General features: G+C 35.5%; 1 protein-coding gene across 5 annotated transcripts in view; it reads right to left on the bottom strand.

The window, feature by feature from the left end:
• Nucleotides 1-15,735, bottom strand: part of ATRX (ATRX chromatin remodeler) — a 293,312-nt gene that overhangs the window by 146,405 nt on the left and 131,172 nt on the right. For all 5 annotated transcript variants that reach the window (XM_082716012.1, XM_082716016.1, XM_082716013.1 and 2 more), the window contains 2 exons: nt 7,917-8,019; nt 6,306-6,524 (listed from right to left, as the gene is read on the bottom strand). In XM_082716012.1, the coding sequence (XP_082572138.1) occupies nt 6,306-6,524; nt 7,917-8,019 (322 nt within the window). The remainder of the gene's footprint in view (nt 1-6,305; nt 6,525-7,916; nt 8,020-15,735) is intronic.

The raw sequence follows: 15,735 nt of genomic DNA, 5'->3' as shown, positions 1-15,735 counted from the left end.
AAGTTCAGGAGTTACAGTATCTGATTTCAAGATTCACTACAAAATATAAGGTTATGGTAATCAAAACAGTATGGTATTAGCTTAAGGACAAACACATAGATGAAATGATTCACAAATATGTAATAAGTTGATTTTTTACAAAGATGCAAAATAATTCCATGGAGAAGCAAGTCTTAGAACAAATGATAGAGGAATAACTGACCGTACTAGGATAAAATATGAATCTTCACCCGTATCTCATATATCATTAACATGCTAAAATTAACATGAAAGAAATCACAAACTTACACTTAAAAATGAAAAGTACATAATTTTGAGAAGGAATCAAAGAGGAAAATATTTGCAATCTTGGGGTAAACCAAGATTTCTTAAATAGGACACAGACGTGCGCTGCCCCCCCAAAAAGGCAAACATTAAAAAACTGATGAGTAAGACTTTATCAAAATTCAAACCTTCTGACTTTTTGAAAGACAAGATTAAATAAATAAAAAGAGAAGTCAATAAGGAAGAAAACACATAAAAACACATAAACCCGAAAAATGACTTTTATAAAAAATAACTATCCTAATTAAATAAAAAGACAAAACTCCCCACACACAAAAAAGAGGAAAAGAAAATAAAGAGGAAAAGATTTGAATAAACACACCACAAGGATAGATAAATGGCCATTAAGCCCATGAAAAGATGTTTAACCTCATTAGTCACCAGAGAAATGCAAATTCAAGTAACAATGAAATAACACTACACATTTTTTTAAATGGCTGAAATTTTAAAAACTGCCAGTACTATTGCTGAGGACATGAAGAAACTGGAACTCTCATATATTGCTGATGGTAATTCAAAATGTTATAGCCATGCTAGAAAACATTTTGGTAGTTTATTATAAAGCCAATCATCAATCTACATAGGCTCATACATATTACAGAAATTAAGTCGATAATTAATAACCTTCCAAAACAGAAAGCACCACTGGTGGGTTTACAAGTGCATTACACCAATTCTCTACAACCTTTTTTAGAGGATAAAGCAGAAGGAACACTTCCTAATTCAATATATCAGGCCAGCATTACCTTAATACCAACACATGATGTGAAACTACAAGCATCTCTCATAATCATAAATACAAAAGCCATCAACAAACTATTAACAAATAAAATCCAAAAATGTATTAAAAGAATTATATACCATAACCAAGTAGGATTTATCCCAGATATGGAACACTGGTTCAACATTCAAAAATCTACACAATCCATTATATCCACAGGCTTTAAAAATCACATAATCGTAACAAGAGATGCAGCAAAAGTATCTCACAAAGATCCAGCACCCATTCATGATAAAAATTCTCAGTAAATAAGACATAGAGGAGAACTTCACAACTTGATTAAGAGTACCTACAAAAAGTCAATAGCTGGGGCGCCTGGGTGGCTCAGTGGATTAAGCCGCTGCCTTCGGCTTAGGTCATGATCTCAGGGTCTTGGGATCGAGCCCCGCATCGGGCTCTCTGCTCAGCAGGGAGCCTGCTTCCCCCTCTATCTCTGCCTGCCTCTCTGCCTACTTGTGATCTCTCTCTCTGTCAAATAAAATAAATAAAATCTTTAAAAAAAAGCCAATAGCTAACATAATACTTAATGGTGAGAAACTATAAGCTTTCACACTAAGGTCAGGTAAAGTCAAGGATATCCCTTCTTACCACTCCGTTTGAACATCATACCAGAAAGTTTAGTTAATGCAGTAAAACAAGAAAAGCAATTAAAAGGTACACAGATTAGGAAGGAAAGAAATAAAACTGTTTTTGTTCACAGATGAAATGATTTCATATAGAGAAAATCCAAAACAAATAATGAAAAAAATCCAGGAACTCAGTGATTAGAGCAAGGTTGCAGGATGTAAGGTTAATATACAAAAGAAAGTGCTTTCCTATATACCAGCAATGAAGAAATGGAATTTGAAATTAAAGTTAAACATGCACATACCATATGGCCCAGTAATACCACTTCTAGATATTTTTCCAAAGGAAATGAAAACATCTTTCTACACAAAGACCTGTACAGAAATATTTATAACAAATTGATTCGTAAGCCAAAAATAACCCAAACGTCCATCAATAAGTAAATAACCTGTAGCCTATCCATACAGTGGAATAGTACTCTACAAACATAAAGTACCTGGAACACATAAACATGAATGAATCTCAAAACTGTTAAACTGAAAATTACATAAAAGAACATATTATGTGATTTCATTGACATGAAACTTTAAAAAAGACAAATATAATCTATGCTGATAAAAGCAGATCATAGATTCCCTATAGCTAGGTATACAGGGTTGAGGACTGACCAAAGAAGTACTGATTAAAGTTTTCTACATCTTAAATGCGGCAATGGCTACTAGGAAGTATACTTTTGATAAAATCCTTTGATTGCGAACTTAGTATAGGAAATACATCATATGTAATTGGTGGATATGCAAATATATATTAAATTTCTTGGAAAAAAAAATTTCTTGGGAAATGGGGCACCTGGGTGGCTCAGTCAGTTAAGCATCTGCCTTCAGCTTGGGTCATGATCTCAGGGTCCAGGGATCAAGCCCCAGATCAGGCTCCCTGCTCAGCAGGGAACCTGCTTCTCCTCCTCCTCCTTCCTCTCCCTCTCCCTGCTGCTCCCCTGCTTGTACTCTCTCTGTCAAATAAATAAATAAGATCAAATAAATGAATGAATGAATGTATTTCTTGGAACAGTTTACTTAGGCAAAACCATTGCAAGTGGCTAAAAATGGTGGAATGAACATATTTCTTCAATAAAATGACATGAAAGAACAAAAAAGTTATAATCCCATAGGTGAAAAAGAAAAAAGAGGAAGATCTTGGCAGAAATGAAGCGTTAACAAAACTGTGAAAGCTATAAGGTATATGGACAAATGTCACATGACGTAACAAAATAAAGAAGGTTGAAACTTAAGTTCCCGTAGAGAAGAAAAATAACAAGAACCACATATTTGATATTCCTCAGAAGTTTAAGGACAAGGAGGCATCAGTTAACACAAATAGTTCAGGAGAAGTGTGGAGTGAAAGCCAGAAAATTGGTTGAAAGGCTAAATAAGAAAGAGTCACACCTACCAGATCGCCAAATTAGTCCATTATTAAAGTAAGATGACTAACCCAATTGAAAATCTCTGGGAAGTATAGTGCATGGGAAAATAAGTATCTATGAAGTAAGAGATCCAAAACAAGAAATGGGTGAGGAGAGGAAATTCCCAGAAGAGTGAAAGTAATGAAACAGACCAGATTAGAAGTGGGGGAAAAAAGGCTCCAAGAGCATCATTTCAAAGAAAAAAACAAAAAAACTAACCTGATCATTCACTTGATGTGTTAAAGTTACTGAGGAATTTTAGGGTTCTGCCAAATATACAGGAAATTAAGTAGTCAAAAGTATGCAGAAAGTAAGACAAAAAAAAAATCCAAAACATTATTAATTCTAGGAAAAGCAAACAAAAAAGGACAAAGGAATGTAATCATCATGCACTATGTGTATATACACATACATATATGTGTATGTATGAGAAATATATGCAATATACACTATGTAGCCCTTTTGTGAATATTTAAATAGATACAGGCATGCAAACAGTGACAAATAATTCCACCAGAACTGAGGTATAACCACACTAATGTAGTAACTAAGATTCAAAAGAGACTGGATGTAATTACCACAAGGATGGAAGAAACAGACATAGAAGCAAGTCACGTAGAAGACAATTACGGAAAATAATGAAGCTGAACAAAAGAAAGGAAAAATAATGATAGATCACAAGAGTAGACTCAGGGAATGCAGTGACTCCAACAAATGTAATAACATTTGTATCACGGGAGTACCAGAAGAATACAAATTAAAGGGGGCAGAAGGTATATCTGAGAAACTAATAAAGGAAAACTTCCCTAATCTGGGGAATAAAACAGACATATAGATCCAGGAAGCACAGAGAACTCCCATCAACATAAATAAAAGCAGGATAACAAGATACACTGAAGTTAAATTTGTAAAATATAGTCACAAAGAAATGGAGGAGGAAAGTCTGTCTTTGTCAGGCAGTATATGACAAATCCACAACTACCATACAACAATGGTAATGTTTAAAACTGAAAAATAAAAAATAAAATTATATGCCTACTAAACAGAAACATAAAGTAAAAGCAAAGAATAGCTAGAAGAACTGAGTCATCACCTTTGAGTACAGTCTGGGTAAAATGGAAGACTACTGATTTTTCAATACAGCTTTATGGTAATACTTGATTTTTAAAAAGCACATAGATTCAATTTAGTAAACGAAAAGAATTAATTAGAAAATAAACATTATAAAACAATGAAATGTATGGGGAACATGTTAATATATATTTAAATTACATGAAATAAGAGGGGAAGGAAAATACAGCATATACAGTCACATACAGTGACTGCAGTTATGTGAAAAACATGTATATATACTGATAGGGATCAGAAGTAGAAAATGATAATATAGAATTTTAATGTCTACTTATCAAATGCTATCATTCAAATTTTTAAATAAAATTTAAATAACATCACAAAAAGAGACACCTACTCTTAGATGTACCTCTAAGTAAGATGTAAGATGAGGTATATATTACCACCCATGAGTATTTTTGCCAAGAACTGAATCTAAATCTGGTCAGACCTCTATATCCAACAGTTTAAAGAACATATAGGAACCAGTGAAAATACACCACAGAAATGGGATCGGCAAAGCTCAAGATATAGGAAATTCTACACAAATAATCTAGCTTTTTAAACTCTTGTACAATAAGAAGAAAATGGAAAAAGGAAAACTTCGTTTTTAAAATGAAAATAGACATGAGGTACAACATCCAAATGCAATGTAACAGGTACTAAGACTTTCTTAATTTCCTAATTCATACCACACGTTTTTAAAACCATTGTATTTGGACACCTGGGTGGCTCAGTTGGTTAAGCATCCAACTCTTGGTTTGGCTCAGGTCATGATTTTGGGGTCATGGGATGAAGCCCTGCACCAGGCTCGGAGATCAGTGGGGAATATATTTGGGATTCTCTCTGTCCCTCCCCACCACCCACGCTTTCTCTCTTTCTCAAATAAGTAAATAAATCTTTAAAAACCACTAATATGTTTCTGAGGAAAATGAAAGAATTTGGAATATTAGCTAGATATTTGATGATACTATGGAATTAATGATAATTTTTAAGTATAATAATGGTACTGTAATAATGTCTAAGGGTATTTATCTTTTGACAATATAGTCTGAACTATATATATACAGAATGAGATGATTTCTGAGACTTCTCCAAAGTAATCTGAAGAAAATAGATGAAACAAGATGGCCATGTGTTGGTAACTGCTAAAGTTGAGTATCTAGTACATGGAGATTTGTAGTACTATTCCCTCTGCCTGTAAATGTTCTTGAAAACTATCATGATTAAAAAAGAAAGTTTATTTAAAAAATTAAAATCTTTGGGATGCCTGGGTGGCTCAGCCAGTTATGTGGCTACCTTCAGCTTAGGTCATGATACTAAAATTCTGGGATCAAGTCCCACATCAGGTTCCTTGCTCAGCAGGGAGCCTGCTTCTCTCTCTGCCTGCCTCTCCCCCTCCCCCTGCTTGTGCGTGCACACTTACTCGCTTTCTCTTTTTCTGAATTAAAAGAAAATAAAAGGCTTAACCAAAAAAAATTAAAATCTTTTATGAATTTAAGCAATATATTTAAATATTTAAAATACTTAATTAATATTTATTATTTAATTTTATTTATTTTTATTATTAAAATTATATTTAAAGATTTAAAGATTTTTCTGACCCAGATAAAACTCAATCACTTTGGTGAGAATTCAAGAATCTTAAGTCATTTCGTGTATCTAATTATACTAATATAGCCTAATGAAGATTTTTAAGTTGCGTAAAATAGGGTTGAGTGGGTGGCCCAGTCAGTTAAACATCCGACTCTTGATTTTAGCTCAGGTCATGATCTCAGGGTCATAGGATCAAGCCCCACGTTGAGCTCTACACTCAGTGCAGAGTCTGCTTGTCCCTCTCCATTTGCTCCTTTCCCACTTGCATACTTGCTTGCTATCTCCAAAATAAATAAATAAAATCTTTTGAAATTAAAGTTATATAAAATATTGTTAATAGGGAAAAGCAAGTATAATTAAAAATCTGTGGGGATTATAACATTCTATTCTTAAAATACTGAGTAATATATGTGTGTGTGAAGCTATTAAAGTCCTATTTTTTGAAATCATAAATAAAAACTGGTTTACCTCTCTCAATTTTTCTCGTTCACGTTCCCTCTCAGCAATACGTTTTCGCCTCTCCTCCTCTTCCTTAAGAGCATTCTGTGTCTCAGTTCTTAGTTTATCATCTTTAAGAATTTTTCTAATTTTCTTTCTGCCTTTTCCAGGAGACTTGGAATCATCATTTTCATCTTCTTCTTCTTCCTCTTCATCTTCCTCCTCTTCTTTATCCTCTTCAGAATTACTCTATGGAATTTAAATGATCAAAGGTAAATACCACAAAGTTGTCTAATTTACCCATTTCATATTCCAATAATTAATATACTAAGAAAAGGTTAAAGAAAACATACTGAGAAGCTTTAGATTATACTTCACAATAAAAAAGAGCATTTAAAAACACCCCAGAAAAGGGGGCAAAGAAATGCAACAAGCATCTCTCCAAAGATGATACAGAAATATTCAGTTAATCATGTGAAAAGATGTTCAACATTACTTGTCATTAGGGAAATTTAAATCAAAACCATAAAGGAGATACTATCTTGTACCCATTAGGATGGGTATTAGAAAAAGACAAAAAAAAAAAAAAGTAACAAGTTTTGGTGAGAATTTGGAATAACCAGAACCCTGGTACACTGGGAAAACAATGTGATGGTGCCTCAAAAAGTTAAACATAGAATTACCAGATGCTCCACCAATTCCGTATTTCAGATTATAACCAAAATATATAAAGCAGGGACTAAAATATTTCTACACCCACATTCACAACACCATTACTCAAAATAGCCTAAGATGGAAACAATCCCAATGTCCATCAACAAAAGTATGGGTAAACACAATGGTATATACATACAACAGAATATTATTTAGCATTAAAAAGAAGGAAATTGTGATATAGTCTACAATATGGATGAACCCTGAAAACATTGTCAGTGAAATAAACCACACACAAAAGGACACATAACTATATGACTTTTGTTAATATGAGGTACCTAAAATAGGCAAAATCATAAACAGAGAAATTAGATGAGGTTACAAGGGGCTGGGTACAGAGTTTCCAATTTTGAGTTTAATTAAGACCACTGAAATGTACTGTTAATTTGATTAAGACCACTGAAATGTACAGTTAAAGGATCATTTTTTAAAAAGACCACTCCCATCCCTGGCCAAGGAGAATGTGAATGCATCATGTTACAGATTCATTCTTTACTCAGAGTGAAACATATTACAGAGAATTTCTACTTTACATAATCCTGCTTATATATAAGAAACAAATTTGCTAACATCACTTCTGGAAGAAATCTACTCACACGTGAGTCATTATTCAGAAAAAAATGTTTTATGTCTTCAAAATATAGAACACTACACATCAACTTTATAGGCCCAAGAGCGTAAAGCAATGAAAAAGAGCAACTTAAAATTTCCATCAGATTTAGTTAAGAAACAGAAAAAAAAAAGATAATGTGTCATAATATTTCTGCATACTTATACATTCAGTAAGTCAATCCTTCTACAAACGTGTTAAAAGTGTTAAAAATAAACCAGCAGAATTAAACTAATGAATGGAATGCAGAAAAGGAAGTAACATATTTAGTACACTCTACTATAGTTATAATTCAAACACATAATAAATGTCATTACCTTGTTTTCACTGGATGAGTCTTCTTGAACCTTAATGCGTCGCCTTTTCTTTTTCTGTTTATAACTCCGCTGATTTTCTTCCAACTCTGCTTTCTTTGCAGACCTAAAAAAACATTTAAAATGAAAAATGAAATACTTCATGATGAATTTCCTTAAATTAATTACATACTATTCTACAGCTTATTTACCTTTGCACACATTCATAAAAAAGAAAAGGAAAACAAAAAGCAAAAAAGAAAATCTTCACTAGATAACCCTTAATTTTAATCCAACAATCAATATTTTAAGTTATAGAGAGGGGAGGTTTGGTGTAAATAATAAAATGGATGAGGGGACCTGGGTGGCTCAATTGGTTAAGAAACCAACTCTTGATTTTGGCTCAGGTCATAATCTCAGGTCATAGGATGCAGCCCCACGTGGAATCTGCTTTGAATTCTCTCTCTCCTTCTCCCTCTGCCCTTCACCCCAACTCACTCATGCTCTAAAATAAATAAAATTAAGAAAAAAAGATGGAGGACCTTTAGAAATATTAGTAGCTAATATACAAATGAAAAATATTCACCATCTCTTAAAAGAAAACAGTAACAACAACTTCTGGCAAAAAAAGTACTTCTGGGCTTATAAACTGGTGGACAAAGTTACATATATAAAGACAGTACATTCAGGTCATAAATAACAGACATACAAATCGATGAAAGAGAAATATTGAGTCCAGAAATAAAACATTACATTTGTGATCCACTGATTTTTCCACTAGAGTGTCAAGAAAATGCAACAGGTAAAAATTATCTTTTTTGGGGCGCCTGGGTGGCTCAGTGGGTTAAGCCGCTGCCTTCGGCTCGGGTTGTGATCTCGGGGTCCTGGGATCGAGTCCCGTGTCGGGCTCTCTGCTCGGCAGGGAGCCTGCTTCTCTCTCTGCCTGCCTCTCTGTCTACTTGTGATCTCTCTGTCAAATAAATAAGTAAATAAATCTTTAGGGGGGGGGGGATTATCTTTTTAATAAATGGTGCTGAGACAACTAGTTATCTACATGCAAAGCAATGAAGTTGGACCCCTATCTTACATCATATATAAAAATTAACTCAAAATGGATCAAAATCCCCCTAAGTTCTACCTAACAGACTACTCACTATTCCATTGTTGAAAAGTGAAAAAATGATGGTTTACATATTATGCTGGGGGGAGAAAAAAAATGACCTCTATAAAATAGTTTGAAAATATGTATGACAGGAGGGAGTTAAGATGGCAGAATAGTAGAAGGACTCTAGGCTTCCACACCCCTCAAACATAGGTAAATAATTATCAAATCATTCTAAATACCCAAGGAACAGACCTGAAGGCTGATAGAGCAAACATCACAATTAGAGGGAAGAGAAGAAGGCACATTCAGGAAGGGAGTAGTGTGGAGAGGGGGTTTGGGGAGAAATGTATCATGGGTGCTGCAGCAGTAAGGGAGTCCTGGTGGCAGAGAAAGACGAGAGAGAGCAGAGCACACAGGGATATGCACAAGATGAATACTGCCCCAAAGCCACTGTATGGGAAAACAAAAGGGGATGATTTTCATGAATTTTTGCAAGCAGAAGGACTCAAAGACTGGAGTTTTAAAGGCCCCAGGGCTTCGCTAGGATAGAGACCTGAGGGCGCTGCCCTACTCCTAGACAGAAGGCAGGCAAACAAGCAACTTACAGGCAGATGACACAATTTGAGGCTTGCCTAAGGTGCAATGGGAGAGACTGTTCCCTCCTCCTGGAGTGCATTTATGAGAGGTGGCATTGTATGTGCAGGGAGAAGAGAACCAGGGAGTGCCATCCCCCCGACATCACACACCTCAGCATAGGCGCAGTCACAGCTGCTGAGGGCAGCTAACCTGAACACTGGGTATTTGGCCTGATTTACTCCAAATCCGATGACCCTGCACTCTGGAGTGACCACTCTTCTGGGTCAAACTTGCATTAGTCCAGGCGTTAGTCAAACTTGCATTATTAGTCCATGCGGCAAGACCCTCCCAGAGAAGACTGGTGCTGATCCCCACCACACCAGATCACTAAAGTTTGGAATTTAAAAAGTCAGCAGACTTAGCTGGGTAGAGCCCAAAGTGCAATACATTGCCAGGCAGGCAAGCAACCTGGAGACAGTATGAAAAAAATGATCTGAAAAACACCTAGAATGTATGAAGTGAAATTATTCACTCATCTGGGAGTGCTTCATTGAGAGTAGCAAGCACAGACTCCCCTCTACAAGGAAAAAAGACCTAGCTGACATCATTTCCTTCAGCCACCCCTTAGCATAAACCAACTTTAGGAAATCGTACAGCACCAACAGTGGTTACCTAATCTGCTTATACGGAGTCTCACACCCTGAGCTACAGTGTTACTGCTTTTCTCAGGCAAGTATCACTAAGGACCAGCCCAGGAGACCTCTTCCCCAGGAGACCAGCACAAACCCAGGCACACAAGACATCTACTTACTACAGTGTGCTGCAAAGCTTCCATTCTAGTAGAAACAGCATCACGTCTCTTTTAGAAAGCAAATCAAAGCACAGGTCTTTAAACTTGCCACACTGGCCATGTTCCAAATACCAGGCAAGGAGAACCTCTACAGACAACTAAACTGAGGGACAGAGCAACCAAAATCCAGCAGCAGAGTGCACTCAGCACACACCAGAGACACTTCCTGAAGCACCAGGCCCTGGACAGTGTATGACCTCTTCTTCATAAAGCTGTAACTCTCAGGCAGAAAATATAAAAGGCTTCTCTAACACAAAGAAGACAGAAACCTAGACAAAATACCAAGAGATGGAGAAATTCATCTCAAAAGAAAAAAACAAGAAAAGGTCATGGACAGAGATCTAACAGAAACAGGTATAAGTAAGATGCCTGATGGAGAATTTAAAGCAACAATCATAAAGATACTCAATGGACTTCAGAAAAACATGGAAGACATCAGAAAAACCCTTATTAGAAATAAAAAAGGTAAAAAGACAATTAGGCAGAAATTAAAAATGTAGTAACTAAGATTCAAAAGAGACTGGATGTAATTACCACAAGGATGGAAGAAACAGACATAGAAGCAAGTCACGTAGAAGACAATTACGGAAAATAATGAAGCTGAACAAAAGAAAGGAAAAATAATGATAGATCACAAGAGTAGACTCAGGGAATGCAGTGACTCCAACAAATGTAATAACATTTGTATCACGGGAGTACCAGAAGAATACAAATTAAAGGGGGCAGAAGGTATATCTGAGAAACTAATAAAGGAAAACTTCCCTAATCTGGGGAATAAAACAGACATATAGATCCAGGAAGCACAGAGAACTCCCATCAACATAAATAAAAGCAGGATAACAAGATACACTGAAGTTAAATTTGTAAAATATAGTCACAAAGAAAAACTCAAAAGCAGAAGACAAACGAAATCCTGAACTTACAAAAGAAGATGCAAAAGAATAGCAGTAGATTTCTCCAAAGAAACCTGACAGGCCAGAAGTCAGTGGCATGATATATGACACATGCTGAATGGGAAAAATATGCAAACAAGAATACTCTATCCACAAAGGCTATCATTTAGAAGAGAAGTAGATATAAAGAGTATCCCAGACAAACAAAAACTAAGGGAGTTCATCAGCACTAAAACAGCTCAGGAAGAAATATTAAAGAGGACTTTTTGAGTGGGAAAGAAAGACCAAAAGCAAAAAAGACTAGAAAGGAATGGAGAAAATCTCCAGAAACAACAACAAAACAAGCAATACAAAGGCACAAAATCCATATATATCAATAATCACTCTGAATGTAAATGGATGAAATGCTCCAATCAAAAGACAAAAGATGTCTAAATGGATAATAAAACAAAACCCATCTATATGCTACCTATAAGAGTCATTTTAGACCTTAAAGCACCTGCAGATTGAAAATGAGGAGATGGAAAAACATTTATGCTGTAAATGAATGTCCAAGAAAGCCAGAGAAACAATACTTATATCAAGCAAACTAGACTATAAACCAAGACTGTAATAAGAGATAAGGAAGGGCATTGTATCATAATTGAGGGGTCTAACAAACAAGATCTACTAATTATAAATACTTATGCCCCCAACTTGGGAGCACCCAAATACATAAAACAATTAATAACAAACATAAAGAAACTAATTCACAATAATACAATAATACTATGGAATATTAACACCTCACTTACATCAATGGACAGATCATCTAAGCAGAAAATCAACAAGGAAACAATGGCTTTGAATGATAAATGGAAACAGATGGACTTAAAAGATATATTCAGAACATTATATCCTGAAGCAACAAAACACATATTCAAATGTACATGGGACATTCTACAGAACAGATCACATAACTAGATCACAAATCAGGGCTCAACAAGTACAGAAAGACTTAGATCACACAATGCATCTTCTCTAACCACAAGGCTATGAAACTTAAAGTCAACCACAAGAAAAATTTAGGAAGACCACAAATACAAGGTTAAAGAACTAAAGAATGAATGAGTCAAACAGGAAATTAAAAAAGAAATAAAAAACACATGGAAACAAATGAAAATGAAAACACAACAGTCCAAAACCTCTGGGATACAGCAAAAGCAGTCATAAGATGGAAATATACAGCAATACAAGCCTACCTCAAGAAGCAAGAAAATTCTCAAATAACCTAACTTATACCTAAAGGATCTAGAAAAAGAACAACAAATGAAACCTAAAGCCAGGAGAAGAAGAGAAATATAAAGATTAGAGCAGGAATAAATGACAAACAAAAAAAAAAAACAGCTGAAAAGATTAAAAAACTGAAGGTGGTTCTTTGAAACACTTAATAAAACTGATAAACCCACAGTCAGGCTTATCAAAAAGAAGAGAGAAATGATACAAATAAACAAAATCACAAATGAGAGAAGAGAAATAACCAAAACCACAGAAATACACAGAAATACAATTATCAGAGAATATTATGAAAAACTATATGTCAGCAAACTGTACAATCTGGAGGAAATAGATAAATTCCAAGAAACGTATAAACGTCCAAAACTGAAACAAGAAGAAATAGAGAATGTGAACAGACCAATAGTCAGCAAAGAAATTGAATTAGTACTCAAAAATCTCCCAACAAACAAAAATCCAGGGCCAGATGGCTTCACGGGGGAATTCTACCAAACATTTAAGGAAGAGTTAATGCCTATTCTTCTGAAACTATTCCAAAACATAGAGATGGATGAAAAACTATCAAATTCATTCTATGAGGCCAGTATTATTCTGGTACCAAAACCAGACAAAAACTCCATTAAAATAGAAAACTACATATAGGCCAATATCCCTGATGAACATGGATACAAAAATTCTCAACTACTAAGAAATCTAATCCAACAGTACATTAAAAGACTCACTGACCATGATCAAGTGGAATTTATTCATGGGCTGCAGGGGTGGTTCAAAATTCACAAATCAGTCAGTATCCATTCATGATAAAAACCTTCAATAAAGGGATGGACAGATAAAGAGAATTTGGCATATATATATGAAATATTACTCAGTCATCCAAAAGAATGAACTCTTGCCATTTACAATGACGTGTTTAGAGCTAGAGAGTATTATGCTAAGCAAAACAGTCAGTCAGAGGAAGACAAATACCGTATGATTTCACTCACATGTGGAATTTAAGAAACAAAACAGGTGAACATAGAAAAAAAAGAGGCAAACCAGAAAACAGATTCTTGACTGTAGAAAACAGACCGAGGGTTACTGGAGGGGAAATGGGCAAGGGGGACTAAGCAGGTGATGGATACTAAAGAAGGCACTTGTTATGATGAGCACTCAGTGTTATACGTAAGTGATGAATCACTAAATTCTACTCCTGAAACTAATGTTACACTGTATGTTAACTGGAATTTAAATAAAAGCTTGGGGGAAAAGATGAAAATATGTATGACAAAAGTCTTAAAATTGTGTAACTTAGACTCAACAATGTCACTTTTAGTAATTTACTCTAAATGAGTGTCAATATACCCATATGCATATAAATGTGTATGTGTATAACATTGTGTAATAAAAATATTTCCATATCTCTGTTGTGTATATTATACAAATTTTTTTTAAGACTTATTTATTTGTGGGGGGGGTAGAGGGAGACAGAGAGAGAGAGAGAGAGAGTCCCAAGTAGACTCTACCCTGAGTGCAGAGCCTGATGTGGAGCTTGATCTCACAACCCTGAGATGAGGACCTGAGCCAAAACCAAGAGTCAGATGCTTAACTGACTGTGCCACCCAGGTGTCCCTACAAATATTTTTTATGACAACAGTATTTATACCAGAAAACACTGAGAACTATCTAAACATACAAATCTAGAAGCTTATCATAAACGTCACAGGGAAAAAAAGGATCAAAGTCCTACATATAATAGGTAAAACTATAAAACTTGTCAATGAAAAGAACAATAAATCTACATGACCTTGGATTAGGCAATGGATTCTGATATGGGTCTTATATCCAGAATATATAAAGCACTGTTATGAATAAACAATAAAACAGTTGCTGTGTTTTCACAGCAACAATAAATCAACAATTAAAAAAACAACAAAAAATCAACAGCAAAAACAAATAAAAATTGGGAAAAGAATTTATTCATTCAGGGCGCCTGGGTGGCTCAGTGGGTTAAGCCGCTGCCTTCGGCTCAGGTCATGATCTCAGGGTCCTGGGATTGAGGCCCGCATCGGGCTCTCTGCTCAGCAGGGAGCCTGCTTCCCTCTCTCTCTGCCTGCCTCTCCGTCTACTTGTGATTTCTGTCTGTCAAATAAATAAAATCTTTAAAAAAAAAAAAAAAGAATTTATTCATTCAGACAGATGTTTCTCCAAAGAAGATATACAAATGGCTAGAGTAAGCACATGCAAAAATGCTCGACATCATTAATCATTTGGGAAAAGTAAATCAAAATCACAATGGCCCATTACATACTCACTAGGTTGGCCATAATTAAAAAAAAAAAAGGTTTGTGGGGGAACCTGGGTGGCTCAGTGGGTTAAAGCCTCTGCCTTCGGCTCAGGTCATAATCCCAGGGTCCTGGGATCGAGCCCCACATCAGGCTCTCTGCTAGGCATGGAACCTGTCTCTCCTCTCTCTGTGCCTGCCTCTCTGCCTACTTGTAATTTCTGTATGTCAAATAAATAAAAATAAAATATTTTTTTAAAAAGTATGTGAAGATGTACAGAAATCAGAAGTCTGGTGCATTGCTAGTGGAAATGTAAAATGATAAGCCACTGTGCAAAACAGTCTGACAGCTGCCTTAGAAAGCTGAGCATAATGTTACCATATGACCCTACAATTCCACTTACAGATATATTTCTATGAATGAATATGAAAATATATGACTATGTAAAAATCATAAACAAATATTCACAGAAGCATTATAAATAATAGCCAAAAAATGGAAACAACCCAAATGTCTACCAACAGATGAAAAAATGGCAATTAAAATGTGGTACTATCTATACAATGGAATATTATTCAGCCAATCCAAGTAATAAAATAGCCAGGTAACCACAGCAAGATGACAGACTAGGAAGTTCCAGGCTCTTGTTCTCCCACAGAAACACAGAATACACAACATATGGTAAAAAGTAACTTTATGAGAACTCTAGAAACCAGTTAAGAAACTTTAGCAACCAAGTTAGCACCTAATCAAAAGTCACACTTAAAATAGTTGGAGGGCGCCTGGGTGGCTCAGTGGTTAAGCCGCTGCCTTCGGCTCGGGTCGTGGTCTCAGGGTCCTGGGATCGAGTCCTGCATCGGGCTCTCTGCTTAGCAGGGAGCCT

The sequence above is a fragment of the Mustela nivalis genome, assembly GCF_964662115.1.
Source record: "Mustela nivalis genome assembly, chromosome: X".
NCBI classification, from domain to species: domain Eukaryota; kingdom Metazoa; phylum Chordata; class Mammalia; order Carnivora; family Mustelidae; genus Mustela; species Mustela nivalis.
The sequence above is the reverse complement of the archived record's forward strand: the minus strand, read 5'-3'. Positions and strand labels throughout refer to the sequence as shown.